Source organism: Vulpes lagopus, chromosome 2, assembly GCF_018345385.1.
Source record: "Vulpes lagopus strain Blue_001 chromosome 2, ASM1834538v1, whole genome shotgun sequence".
Classification (NCBI taxonomy): Eukaryota; Metazoa; Chordata; class Mammalia; order Carnivora; family Canidae; genus Vulpes; species Vulpes lagopus.
Genome location: NC_054825.1, coordinates 42,126,190 through 42,140,393, shown reverse-complemented (window position 1 = coordinate 42,140,393; position 14,204 = coordinate 42,126,190). Strand labels below are relative to the sequence as shown.

The window sequence follows — 14,204 nt, the reverse complement described above, 5'->3', positions numbered from 1 at the left end:
ATTTGTTTTTAGTTTTGAGATTTAAAAAAATTTTGATATAAATGTGAGTACATAATGCATGTGTGTTTGTATATGTAAATGTATTCTTTTTGTTTAAAAGATATGGTTTTTGATAGTTGTGGATAGATTTCCAAGTTTTTCTATATAGTGCCTGCATTTATGTGTAAGGATCATAAGTGGATTCTATTAGATATATAAATGATGTTTATAAACAACTGAAAATAGTATAATTCAGCCCTTCATAAAATTGAAAATGTCATTTAGAGTATTACTTTTCCTTGGGCAGAGGTAGAAATTTACATGGGAGACTTTGTTTCCTTGAGCCATGTTAGGTAGAAGGAATGTAGAGTACTAGAAAAGCTTCTCTCGTGAGGTTAGCCAGTTGTGGTTTTGACCTTGAGCTTTGTGACTGTGGACATAATGCCAAACCTCTTTGAGCCATTGTTAAACATGTTGTGAAATGTAAACATATTGCCACCTGTTCTATGGGGTTAAGATTATAGGAAATAATGTATGCAATTTAGCCCTTTGCTGATCACATATTAAGTATTCAAAAAATGATAACCTGGATGGTGATTTCACATACGACTTGCTTTGTACCATGTATCCTTAGGAGATATGGCAAGAGGGTTATCTTTATTTATTTGTAGTTTTGCTTTCTTTTGATGTGAGACCTGGGTTATTTTTTTCTAGTTGGATTTGAAATAAAGGTGTCCTATGCAACAGGCTTCGCTTATCAAAGAAAATAATTGCTTTTGCTTTTGAGAGAGTATTTTCTCCCTTTGCCTGTAGAGTTTTTGGTTTATTTTTATTTTTTCGTACCTTATGATTTGAAAACTTTCATAGTATGTACAATTCTGTGGCCCAAACTCATTTTCCAGCCATATCGCTAAGGTAGTAGCCAAAAGTATAGACACTCTAATCATACTGTCTGATTTAAATTTAGGCTTTATTACTTTACTATCTGAAAAAGTTGCTCAGTTGTGATTTTGACTGTCTTTGGGCAAGTAATTTGACTTTTTGTGTTTGTTCTCACAGTTTCAATGGGAATAATAAACATACACACCTTCTAAGTATATTCCAAGTATAGTTTAAAGGACTGAATGAGTGATTATATGTAAAGTACTTAGCTTAATAATAAGCCTTCATAAATATTTTTTGTTTTTTTAAATTGAGATTTAATTGACATATAACACTGTATTAGTTTTATGTGTACACCATAATGTTTGAATGTGTATATATTTGTGTGTGTGTGTGCGTGTATATATATAGTGAAGTAATTATCACAACTAATTTAATTAACATCCATCACCACATATAGTTACAACTTTTTGTGATGGGAATTTTTATGATCCACTGTCTTGGAAACTTTTAAACATACCATACAGTATTGTTAAATATAGTTACGATGCTTTACACCCTCAGGATTTATTTATCTTATATAACTGAAAGTTTGCACCTTTTGAGCACCTTCACTCTTTTGGCCATAAATACTGTTATTAGCTCTTACCACATTACTCTTTTCTTACTTATTTATTTAATGCATACTTATTGATTGTCTACCATATGCCAGGCACAGTTCCAGATACAGAAGCATCAGTCAGCAAAACAAAGTCCTTGCCCTCATGAAACTTATATTCTAGTGCAAGAGATTGCAAATGAAAATTTGACGTTAAGCAAATCCTATGAAGAAAAATAAACAGAATAAAGAGATGGCAAATAGTAGAGGGTGTTACTTAGGATTGGGTATTCATTTTAGCTGAGACTGTGCAAATATCTGGAAGAAGAATATTCTTGGGTAAGGGAACAACATATATAGATTCCTGAGGCAGTAACATTCCTGATGAATATGAGAAGCAACATCTACTTTACTGTGGATGGAGCAGAGTGAGAAAAGGAGACAGTACTATGAGTTCAGAGAGGTCAATGATAAAGAGCTTGTGGGCCATTGTAAAGAGTTTGGATTTTACTTTAAATGTGATGAAATGGCGTAATTTTGATAAGAGGAATAATGTGTTGTGATTAGTGTTTTAAAAATATCACTGACTACTTTTGTAATGAAAAGACTTGAAGTAGAAGCTGGGAAACCAGTTAAGAGACTGTTGGTAGTACAGACAAGAGCTGATGATGGTGGTAGGCGGAAGTGATTGGATTTGGGATGAATTTTGGGATCTATTTGGAAGTAGAGCTCTTAGAATTTGCTGATGTATTGAATATGAACAATTGTATAAAGGATAGTACCATTTACTGAAATGGGGAATCCTGAGTAACTATTTATATGGGGAGCATAAATGTTTTGTTATGGACTGTTATTTGTAAATGCTCATGTTGGAAATACTCCATCTAAGTGGACATTTTTAGACAGTTTGATATGGGCGTGGAGTTCAGAGGAGAGGTCAAGGCTAGAGATAAAAATCTGTGAATTGCCTTTGTATAAATAATATTTCAAGTCACTACACTTGATGAGTGAGTTTGGATAGAGAAGAATAACTCTGGGATACTCCAACATTTACTGATCAAGCAGAGCAAAAGGATGCACCAAAGAAGATTTAGAAGGCACAGCTGGTAGTGTAATATTTGGAAGCCTAGTGAAGAAAAGGTGTCAGGAAAAAGGGAAGTGATTTAGGGTATTAGAAGTTTGAGGAGAAAGTCGAAAATAATTTCTAGAAAGAGTGTGTGGAGAAAATAGTTTAAGGTTCTTTGGTTGCCTGGCAATATTAGAGGCCATTTGAGATGTAATGTCATAAATTTAATGTGAGAGTAGTCAACATAGTTCATAATTATAGCCACATTAATCTGCCCAGGCATGTGTACAGAGTAGCATGAGAGCTGTATTTATAGTTAGTATTTTGCCATGAAAGTATGAATAAAGAAGAGAGGGGAAGGGAACGTACATGCTGTGTACATGCTAAGAAGTATTATAGTGAGGGCTGTAAAATCTAACATTGATAAGGAGGGATATGGGGGCAGACTTTCTGTGTTCCATCCAAACTAGATCTCTGTTGCCAATAATCGCATTCTACTTTCATCTCTGCTTGTGTTTTATGAGATGCCCTTTTTATTTTTCCTTTCTGTCATCTTTCCCAGCTCCCAGCCCAAAGAAAAACACATAGATCCAATATCCATGCATTTAAATTCAGTCCATTCTTCAAGAGATAGCAAACATGGTACTTCCTTCCTGAAACCTTTCCTCCTGACCCCCACTGGACAGTGCTTTTGTTTCCCTTTTGAACTCTTCCTAATTGACACTTATTGGTTGATATTGTAGATTTGTGTTTGTGTGTTCATATATATATTTCCCTCTTATTCTGCACTGTGGTTCTGAGGAATAGGCATATGTCCTAGTATCTTTAGCATTCATCACAACTGATGTGCAGCAAAAGTTTGATAAGTCAATGAAGTCTTAAGTAGAACAATTTCTTCCAAAGCAATTGTGAAAACCAGCATTTCATAAAGATTACTTTTACTTTCATCTGTATACTCTTTTATACTCACTATAGTCTGTATGTTTTTTAACAGGCATCATCATCATCATCATCATTATTTATTTATCTTGCAGGAGCATCTTTCCTTAAAGAAGTATATTATTGATGTTGTGGTTGAAAGTGCAGCTCTACCAGAGTCTTTGAAAGATGGAGAAGAGCGGCAGAAAAATAAAAAAAAAGCCAAAAAGATAAAAGCCCGGATGAACTCCAGGTACTCTAAATATCCTTAAAAACAAAATAAAAACTGTTAGTGATATATCCTTTTTTAATGTAGATCTAAGGAAGACCCTCTGCCCCCCCCACAAGTTTAAACTTGTTTGCTTTAAGAAAGCCTTGAAAATAATATTGATGAGCTTAACTTATAGCCACTTTCTTTGATTGAGGAAGAAAACTGACTATCGATCTAAAGCCCTTGCTTTCACCTGTTAAGAGCTCTTCTTATAATTGGATGCCAAAGCTCTGCCAAACTTGTGCCTCCTCCAGCATACAGTAGTATGTTTAAATATGTGTAAACTAATCCTATTTTTCTTTCCAACTATTGATTTTTAAATGAAGCATCAAAGAAAATCAATAGCAATCAACAAATAGAAGTCTGCTGGCTGTAGTGTCAAATCCCCTGCCTAGGTTTAATCAATTTGGTTGCCTGTCACAACAAGAAAAAGTTCAAGAAATATCTTGAAATGGAAAGTGAGTTCTCAGACCTGCAGTTTATCATCAGCCTCCAAAGTAACATCTGAGGATCAGACAGCTATGTAGTACATCATTATCTCAGATGCTTTGAGCATCACCTGATGACTGATGAGTCTTATTCAGGACACAAATGTAGTTTCTCCTTAGTGGATAATTCTTGCCATTTGGAGGAAGGTAATCTAAATACGTTGTTTTACCTTCATTAGTAAATGTTATGGAAGTTGGAGGAGCTTGACCCCATGGGATTATAGAAATATAGTTCTAGGAGGTGAATGGTGGTTATTGCTCTATGGTTTCCAATTTCAGATTGAAATTGTTTCATCTTCCAGAAACAGCAAAAACTTGCAGAGTACTCATTTAAGCAAATAACAGAAAGGCTTTTTTGATTGTATTTTTTTGTGATCCTCTAAGTTTCTAAAAATAGTTTCACAGTATACTTGAAGGTATTACTGACCTTCATTCAGTTCTAGTTTATGCTAAGAACTTGCTGACCTTCTGACACTGAAATGCTATCCAGCCCATTTTTGTGAGTTCTTTTTTGTCCTCTTTGTACACATTCCCTTGGTAAGCTCCCCCAGCCCTGTGGCTCTAAATATCCTCCTACTTAGTGACGACCTCCCATTTTATATCTTCAATTTTACTCAGACACAAGCTCCTATTTTCTCCCTCACCCCACTCTCCAAAACCCCTCTTTGTCCCATAGTCTTCTCTGTCTCAATAAATGGATACTCTACTCTAGCTTTATATGCCAAAACCATTGAAGTCATCCTTGACCTTTCTCTTTCTTTCACGCCTCACATCCAGTCCAACTGCAAATAATATTAGCTTTGATTTAAAATATATTCAGGAAAAATTAAAAAATATATTCAGAATTTGACTACCTTTCTCTAACTTCACTGTTTCCCCTGAAGCTCTGTGACTAGGATTCTTGTTTCTGCCCTTGCTTCCTTGTAGTCTATTCTAAACACTCAAGCCAGAGTGAATCTACTACAACGTAAATTAGATCATGTCACTTCGCTTCTCAAAACCTCAGATTTCCTCTTCCCGTATATCCATACACCTTTTTCCCTTGCCTACTTCAAGTCCTTGCTCAAATGTCACCCTTTTCGTGAGGCTTTCCTCAAGAGCTTGACGTGTTTTGTTTGTTTTTTGAAACATAGGTAGTGATAATTTATTACGTATTCTTAAAATTATAGGAAAAAAATACCTATGATTCCGTTGCTAATATTTTGGCATATATATCCTTTTTATGCATACTTAGCTATATCTATAGATTTTATTCCTCATCACAGTGTGATTTATTCAAGTGATGTGTAGAGATATCCGGTGTGGTTTGTTGACTTTTGATAAATCTAGATACTCATGTAATCTATACCCCTATCAAAAATTGTCTTTGTGCCTCTTTCCAGTCAGTTTCTCATTACCCCTGGCCTTTTATAATCACTGCCCTGCTTTCTATTATTATAGAATATTTTTTCCTGTTCTGGTAAGGCATACAAATGAAATCAAACTCCCTGTGGCTGGCTTCTTTTACTAAGTGTACTGTTTTTTAGATATGTCAGTGTTATTGTATGTAGGTAGTTTGATTCCTTTTATTGTTGCACATATTCATTGTGTGCATATCCTACAATTTTCATTTATTCATCTGTTGATAGACTCATGGGTTTCCAGTTTTGGGCATTTGTAAGTCAAGCTCTCCTCAAGTCTTTGGGTATACATGTGTTTTCCTTTCTCCTGGGTAAATACCTGGAAGTGGAATGCTACACCATTTTCCATAATGATGTACTCTTTACACTTCGATCAGCAATCTGTGGGAGTTCCACTTGCTCCACAGTCTTGCCAATAGTCGCTTGATATTTTTAGTTTTTAAAATTTTATCCTGTTTCAGCAGGAATGTAGTGGTATCTCATTGTGGTTCTAATTTGCATTTCCATAGTGACTAATTATATATATATATTGAGCATCTTTTCATGTGCTTTTTAACCATTTAGTATCTTTATGAAGTGGCTGTTGAAGGTTTTTGCCTATCTTAAAAATTGAGTTGTCATCTTTTGCGTTGTTTATATATTCTGACTACAAAGTTCTTTGTCAGATATATGTATTGCAAAGTTATTCTTGCAGTCCAGAAATTGCCTATTAAATTTTCCTGAAGATAGCCTTTGATAAGCAAAGGTTTTTTCTTGTGATGGTGTCTCTTTGGGTTTTGGGTTCTAAAAGGTCTCTGAACAAAGGTAAAAAGAAACTGTATTTTTTAATAGAAGCTTTGTAAGTTTATCTTTTGCATTTAGGCTTATGATTAATCTTGAATAAATTAATGGGTAAAATATGAAGCATTGATCCAAGTTTGTTTTTCCATATAGGTAACCAGTTGTTCCAACAGTATTAGCTGAAAAGGTTTCTTTTCCTATTATACTCTCTGTTAGCATTTAGGCATTATGTTAGCTATCATTTTTTGTAGATGCCCTTTATGAGGTTGAGGAAGCTGTTTTTATTCTTAGTTTCCTGAGAACTTTTTTCATAGGCTGATATTCTGTTTTCAAATGCCTTTTCTGCATTTATTGAAATGTACCTTTTAATTTTATCGATTAAGTTCATCATATTGCTCTTTTAATAATAGTTTTATTGAGATATATTAACATCCTATACAGTTCACCCATAAAAACTATACAACTCTATATTGATTATTGAGGTATAATTGACATAAAACATTATATTAGTTTCAGGTGCACAACATAATGATTTGATGCTTTGATCACCACAGTAAGTCATTAGCATCTGTCACCATACAGTTATAGAATTTTTTTCTTTAAGATTTACTCTCAGTAGCTTTCAAATAAACAGTACAGTATTATCAACTCTTGTTGCCTTGCTTACATTTACTTTATAACTGGAAGTTTGTACTTTTTGACTCTCCCCTACTATTTTGCCTACCCTCATGTGACAACAACCAATCTGTTCATCTGTGAGCTTTGTTGTTTTTTGGGTTTTTTTTTTTTTTTTTTTTGGTTATCAAAATGGGTCATGTGGTGTTTGTCTTTGACTTATTTCACTTCAAAGTCCATCCATGTTGTTGCAAATGGCAAAATTTCATTCATTTTTATAGCTGAGTAATATTTTACTGTATATGTATGTGCATATATACATATGTATACACGAACATACACACTGCATTTTCTTTATCCATTCATCTGTTGATGGACAGATTACTTCTGTATCTTGGCTATTGTAAATAATGTTGCAATGAACATTGGGTGCACATGTTTTTTCAAGTTAACATTTTCATTTTCTTTGAGTAAATACCCAGAAGTGGTATCAGTGAATTGTATGAGACTTTTATTTTCAGTTTTTTTGAGGAACATCTGTACTGTTTTCCGTAGTGGCTATGCCAATTTACATCTCAACAGTCCACATGAGTTTCCCTTTTCTCCATATCCTCATCAACACTTGTTATTTCTTGCCTTTTTTATATAGTCATTCTGACAGGTTTGAGTTGATATCTCATTGTGGTTTCGATTTGCATTTCTCCTATGATTAGTAATGTTGTACTTCTTTCCATGTGTCTGTTGGGTATCTCTGTATCATCTTTGAAAAATGTCTTCTGCCCATCTTTTAATCAGATTTTGTTATTTAATTGTACGAGTCCTGTATATATTTTGGACACTAGTCTTTTATCAGATATATGATTTGCAAATATTTTATCCGTCTTGTAGGTTACCTATTTTGTTTACAGTTTCTTTTGCTTGTTAGTTTGATGTATTCACACTTGTTGATTTTTGTTTTTGTTGTCTTTGCTTTTAGTGTCAAATCCAAAAGAATCATTACCTAGATCAATGTAAAGGAGCTTACTACCTATGTTTTCTTATAGGATTTTTATGATGTACTGTCTAAAATCCATTTTTAGTTAATTTTTATATATATGATGTAAGATAGTGTTCCACTTTCATTTGCATTTCATGTGACTGTCCAGTTTTTAAAATAATCTTTATTAAAACACAGTCCTTACCCTTTTATATATTCTTAACTCCTTTATTGTATATATATTGACCATATATGCATGTTTTTTTCTGGGCTCTCTGTTTTGTTCTGTTGATCAATGTGTTCTTTTTTATGCCAATACCATACTGTTTTGATTACTATAGCTTTGTAATATAGTTTAAAATTAGAGCATGATAGCTCCAGCTTTGTTCTTTCTCAGGATTTCTTTGGCTATTTGGTTCTTTTGTAGTTTCATACAGATTTGAAAATTATTTTTTCTAGTCCTGTGAAAAATGTCATTGGAATTTTGATACGGATTGCATTGAATTGGTAGATTGCTTTGTGTATTTTGAACTTTTTTTTTGGTAGTTTAAGTAGTGTGCATTATGGACATTTTAACGATATTAATTCTTCCAATCCATGAACATGGAATATCTATCCATTTATTCAGTGTTTTCTTCAGTTTCTTTCATTGGTGTCTTACAGCTTTTAGTGTACAGGTCTTTCACATTCTTGATTAAATTTACTTCTAGATATTTTATTTTATTTTATTTTATTTTATTTTATTTTATTTTATTTATTTATTTTTTAAGAATTTTATTTTTTTTATTTTAATTTATTTATGATAGTCACACAGAGAGAGAGGCAGAGACACAGGCAGAGGGAGGAGAAGCAGGCTCCATGCACCGGGAGCCTGATGTGGGACTTGATCCCGGGTTTCCAGGATCGCGCCCTGGGCCAAAGGCAGGCGCCAAACCGCTGCGCCACCCAGGGATCCCCAATATTTTATTTTTTTGATGCAGTTGTAAATGGTATTACTTTTTACATTTCTCTTTCTGATAGTTATTGAGCGTAGAAACACAACATATTTCCATATTTTGATTTTGTAGTGTGACCTTACTAAATTTGTTTATTCTAACAGTGTTTTGGTGGAGTCTTTAGGGATATATATATATATATATATATATATATATATATATATCTGTGTGTGTGTGTATATATAATCATGTTATCTACAAACAGTGACAGTCTTATTTCTTCCCTATCAATTTAGATGTCTTCCATTTCTTTTTCTTGCCCCATTACTCTGGCCAGTACTATAATACTATGCTGAATAAAAGTTGTGAGAGTAAGCATCCTTATCTCATTCCTTATCTTAGAAGAAAAGCTTGCAGCTTTTGATCATTGAGTATGATGTTAGCTGTGGCCTTGTCATATATAGCCTTTTTTTATGTTTATATACACACACACACACACACATATATATCCTCTATACCCATATGATTGAGAATTTTTATCTTATATAGATGTTGAGTTTTATCAAATGCTTTTTCTGCATCTGTCAGAACGATAATATTATTTTAATTTTTCCTTTTGTTAATGTGGTTTATTACATTGATTCATTTGTGAACATTGAGCCATCCTTGTATCTTTGGAATAAATCTCACGTAATCATAGAGTATGATCCTTTTAATGTATTGTTGAATTTGGTTTCTTAATAGTTTATTGAGGAGTCTGTGTTAATTTTTGAATATTAAATTAAGCTTATATTCCTGGAATAAAACCCATTTCCTTATTATGTATTGTCTTTTCTATATATTGTTGAATTTAATTTTTAACTTTTTATGAAGGGTTGTTATATTTATGTTTATGATATATATTGATCGGTAGTTACTTGCAATGTCTTTGTATCAAGAGAACATTGGCATCACCAAATGAGTTGAGAACTATTCCCTTTTCTATTTTTGAAGGGATTTCTATAAGATTGGGGTTATTTCTTATTCTAATCATATTTTTTCATTAGTTTTGGTAATTTGTGTCTTTCAAGTAGTTTATCCATTTGATCTAAGTCATTGAATTTACTAATATAAAGCTGCATTTAGAATTCCATTATACTTATGGTCTCTGGTACTGCACGTTAAGAAACTTGGATGTCAACACTTACTCCATCCTAACAACAAGTCAGAATCTGAACATACTGAACAATTAGCAACCATCCTTAAGATCCGTAAGAGAAGTGAAGTAACAGGGCAAACTGTGGCCCCTAAAAGTGTAAAGGCAGACAGGAAAGTAGAGAGAATCACAGGTTACTAGATCAGATACCTGTAAGCAGAAACTTCTATAGAAACTAGTCCTGGGATAAGAAAATCTCTGTCGCTGGAGGCTTTGTATGGACTGAGAGTCAAAACTACATTGAATGTTACAGAAAGATCCCATCGCGTTTCTGCTTCCAGGAAGGGGATAGGGAGCCATTTTTATATACCAGACTATTCTGTTCTTAAAAAATGTCTGCCCTCAGGCAAAACTGTTTAATCAGAGCCTAATCTGCTGGTGTTTTAGCAAAAATTAAGGGACTTGAGGGAAGGGAAATACGTTCCCTTTAATTTTCCTTGTGAAGGAAGGGAGGGAGAAGGGAAATACCCAACTCCAACCTTCTCTTGCCTTTCTGTCCAACCTGAAGGGAAAAAGGAGACTGAGAGGCACCTGTGAAGTTTATAGTAAAGAAGCACAATAGAAGTATAATAAAAGACTGAGACATAATCATGGGAAAAGAGAATACTCTCCCTATTCCTTACTACCATATTACTAAAGGCCTATTTATAACAGTTCCGTATACCTAGTCTAGCTGTCAAGTAAAAATATAAGGCTTACTAAAAGATAAAATATGGTTTGAAGAGATAGAGCAAGCATCAGAATTAGAGCCAGGGATGTTATTGGGATTATTACACTGGGAATTTAAATCAAGTATGATAAATATACTAAGTGCTCTAATGGATAAAGTAGACTGTGAAGAAGAGTTGGACAATTTAAACAGATGAAAATTCTAAGAGAGACACAAAAAGAAATGCTAGAGATTAAAAACTACAGTAGAAATGAAGAGTACCTTTGATGGGCTTCTTAGCACACTGGACATGACTGAAGAAAGAATCTCTGAGCTTGAGAATATTGCAAAAGAAACTTCTGTCCCAGGGTACCTATGTGGCTTCAATCGGTTAAGCATTGGACTCTTGATTTTAGCTCAGATCATGATCTCAGAGTCCTGGGATCAGCACTGCATCAGGCTCTATGCTGAGCAGCTTAAGGATTCTTTTTCTCCTTCTCTCTTTGCCCCTCCCCTCCCCTCCCCTCCCACTCTTGCAAATGCATGTTTGCTCTTCTTTCTTTCTCAAAGAAATAAATCTTTTTTTTTTTTTTTAAGTAGTGTCCCTCCCTCCCCAAAACCCTGAAATAGACTCACAAATACAGAGAACAAACGGATGGTTGCCAAAGGGGACAGGGAGGGGGAGAGAGAGGAATGAAATAGGTGAAGGGGACAAAAATGTAATATCTAAGAACTGTGGGACAGCTGCAAGACATTTAACATATGTAATGAGAATACCTGAAGGAGAAGGTAGGGCAGAAGGAAGAAAAGCAGTATTTGAAGCAATGTTGGCTGAGAATTCTCCAAATTAATTTCAGACACCAAACCAACAGATCCAGGAGATTCAGAGAATACCAATAATGATAAATGACCTCCCCCCAAAAACCCAGATGATACATTAGCATATCATATTCAAGTTGCAGAAAAACAGAGATAAAAAGAATCTTGAAAGAAGACAGAGTTTTAAAAAATGACATACTTACAGAGGACCAAAGAAAGAACTATATCTAGTGTCTTGTCAGAAAGCATGCACACAAGTTCATATGGAGCATTCACTAAGGTAGACCACATCTGAGGCTGCAAAACATCTTAATGAATTTAAAAGAATAGAAATCGGGATCCCTGGGTGGCGCAGCGGTTTGGCACCTGCCTTTGGCCCAGGGCGCGATCCTGGAGACCCGGGATCGAATCCCACATCAGGCTCCCAGTGCATGGAGTCTGCTTCTCCCTCCGCCTGTGTCTTTGCCTCTCTCTCTCTCTCTGTGACTATCATAAATAAATAAAAATAAATTAAAAAAAAAGAAAAAAAATAATAGAAATCATACAGTGACTGTTCTCAGACCATATAAAATTACTGTAGAAAACATTAATAGACTACTGAAAAATCCCCAAATGCTTGGTGATTTAAGAAAACACTTTTTTTTTTTTTTATAAAAGGTTTTATTTATTTACTTGAGAAAGAGACAGAAATAGTAACAGAGAGCATGAGCTGGGAGGAAAGAGAGAAACAGGACCTCCTCTGAGCAGGTAAGCCCTCAGGTAGGTCTTGATCCCAAGACCCTGGAATTATGACCTGAGCCAAAGGCACACACTTAATTAACTGAGCCACCCAGGTGCCTCAAGAAAACACTTTTAATTAACACATTGGTTAAAGAAGAAATCTCAAGAGAAATTTAAAAAATTATTTTGACCTAAATGAAAATGAAAACATAAGTTATCAAGATTTGTGGGATGCAATGATAGCAGTACTTAGAGTTAAATTTATATATTAGAAAAGAAGAAAGATCTAAAATCAGTCATCTAAGATTTCACCTTAGGAAACTAGTAAAAGAAAAAATTAAGTCTGAAATAAGCAGAACAAAATAAAAAATGTTATAGCAGAAATTAATGAAATTGAAAAGAAGAAGTCAGTAAGGAAAATCAGCAATACTGACACCAATAATACTGGTTCTTTGAAAGATAAAATTGATAAGCTTTTAGTCAGGCTAAGAAAAAAAGTCACAAATAAATATCAGAAACGAAAGATGGGACATCACATCCTAGAGACCTTAAAAGGATAATAAATATTATGAATATCTCTTTGTTCACAAATTTGATAACCTAGGTGAAATCAGCCAATTTATTAAAAGACATAATTTGCCACAACTCACACAAAGAAATGGACAATTTAAATAAGGCTTATATCTATTGAAGAAGTTGAATCAATAATTAATAAACTTCTAAAACAAAATACCAGACCCAGATAGGTTCATTGGTGAAGTCTACCAACATTGAAGGGAGAAATTATATTAGTTCTTCATGGTGTCTTTCAGAGAATAGAAGTAGAAAGAATACTTCTTAACTCATTCTGTGATGCCACTATTACTTTAATACTAAAACCAGACAAAGATTTAGATATTAGGATCCTGACAAGAAAACTACGATGACAAATCTTTCTTGTGGGTATATCCAAAATCCTCAAAATAATTTTAGCAAATTAAATCCAACAATGGTGTATATCCCAACTATGACTAAGTGAGATACATCTCAGATACTCAAGACTGGTTCGAGTAATATAATCCATCATCTCCATAAGGCTAAAGAAGAAAAATCACATGATCATATCAATAGATGCAGAAAAAACTTACAAACAAAAAAACTTACAAAACAAAACCCAGCACATAATTACAACAAAAACTCTCCGTAAACTAGGAGTAGAAGGGAACTTCCTCAACTTTTTAGAGTATCTACAATATATATATATATATATATACAACTGATATGATACTTAGTGGGAAAAGCCAGAAGCTTTCCCATTAAAATCAGGAACAAGGCAAGGGTCCCCCTCACCTCTCATTTTTCACATTGTAGTGGAAGCCCAGCTAATGCAAGAAAACAAGACAAAGAAATAAAAAGTGTCCTTGGAATGATGGGGAAGAAACAAAACTGTCCTTGTTTGCAGATGACATGATTATCTACATAGGAAGTTCGAAAAATTGACAAAAAAATCTTGGAACTAATAATTATATTAAAGTTTCAAGATACAAGGTTAATACACAATGGTCAGTTATTTTTCTATATATTGGCAGTGAATACAGCATTTGAAATAAAAACAAAACAAAACAGTTTAAATGCTTAGGTATAAATCTAACAAAATATGTATGTTAGATACATACATAACAAAATTAAATGCTTAGGTATAAATCTAACAAAATATGTATAAGATCTGTATAGGAAAACTCTAAAACCCTATTAAAAGAGAAAAATGGTAGTTGTACATCTGAGACCAATTTAACATTGTGTGTCAACTATACTCAATTTTTTTAAAAGTAAGAAATGGAGAAATAATATTTCATGTTTATAAATGCAGTGACTTGATATTGTCAACATGTCAGTTCTTCTCAAATTGATCTACAGATTTAATGCAACCCCAG

At 33.7% G+C, this 14,204-nt stretch overlaps 1 protein-coding gene across 6 annotated transcripts in view; it reads left to right on the top strand.

Annotated features, from left to right (window-relative positions):
* Positions 1-14,204, top strand: part of SCAPER (S-phase cyclin A associated protein in the ER) — a 422,176-nt gene that overhangs the window by 162,037 nt on the left and 245,935 nt on the right. For all 6 annotated transcript variants that reach the window (XM_041742633.1, XM_041742638.1, XM_041742635.1 and 3 more), the window contains one exon: positions 3,560-3,696. In XM_041742633.1, coding sequence (XP_041598567.1) covers positions 3,560-3,696 — 137 coding nt within the window. The remainder of the gene's footprint in view (positions 1-3,559; positions 3,697-14,204) is intronic.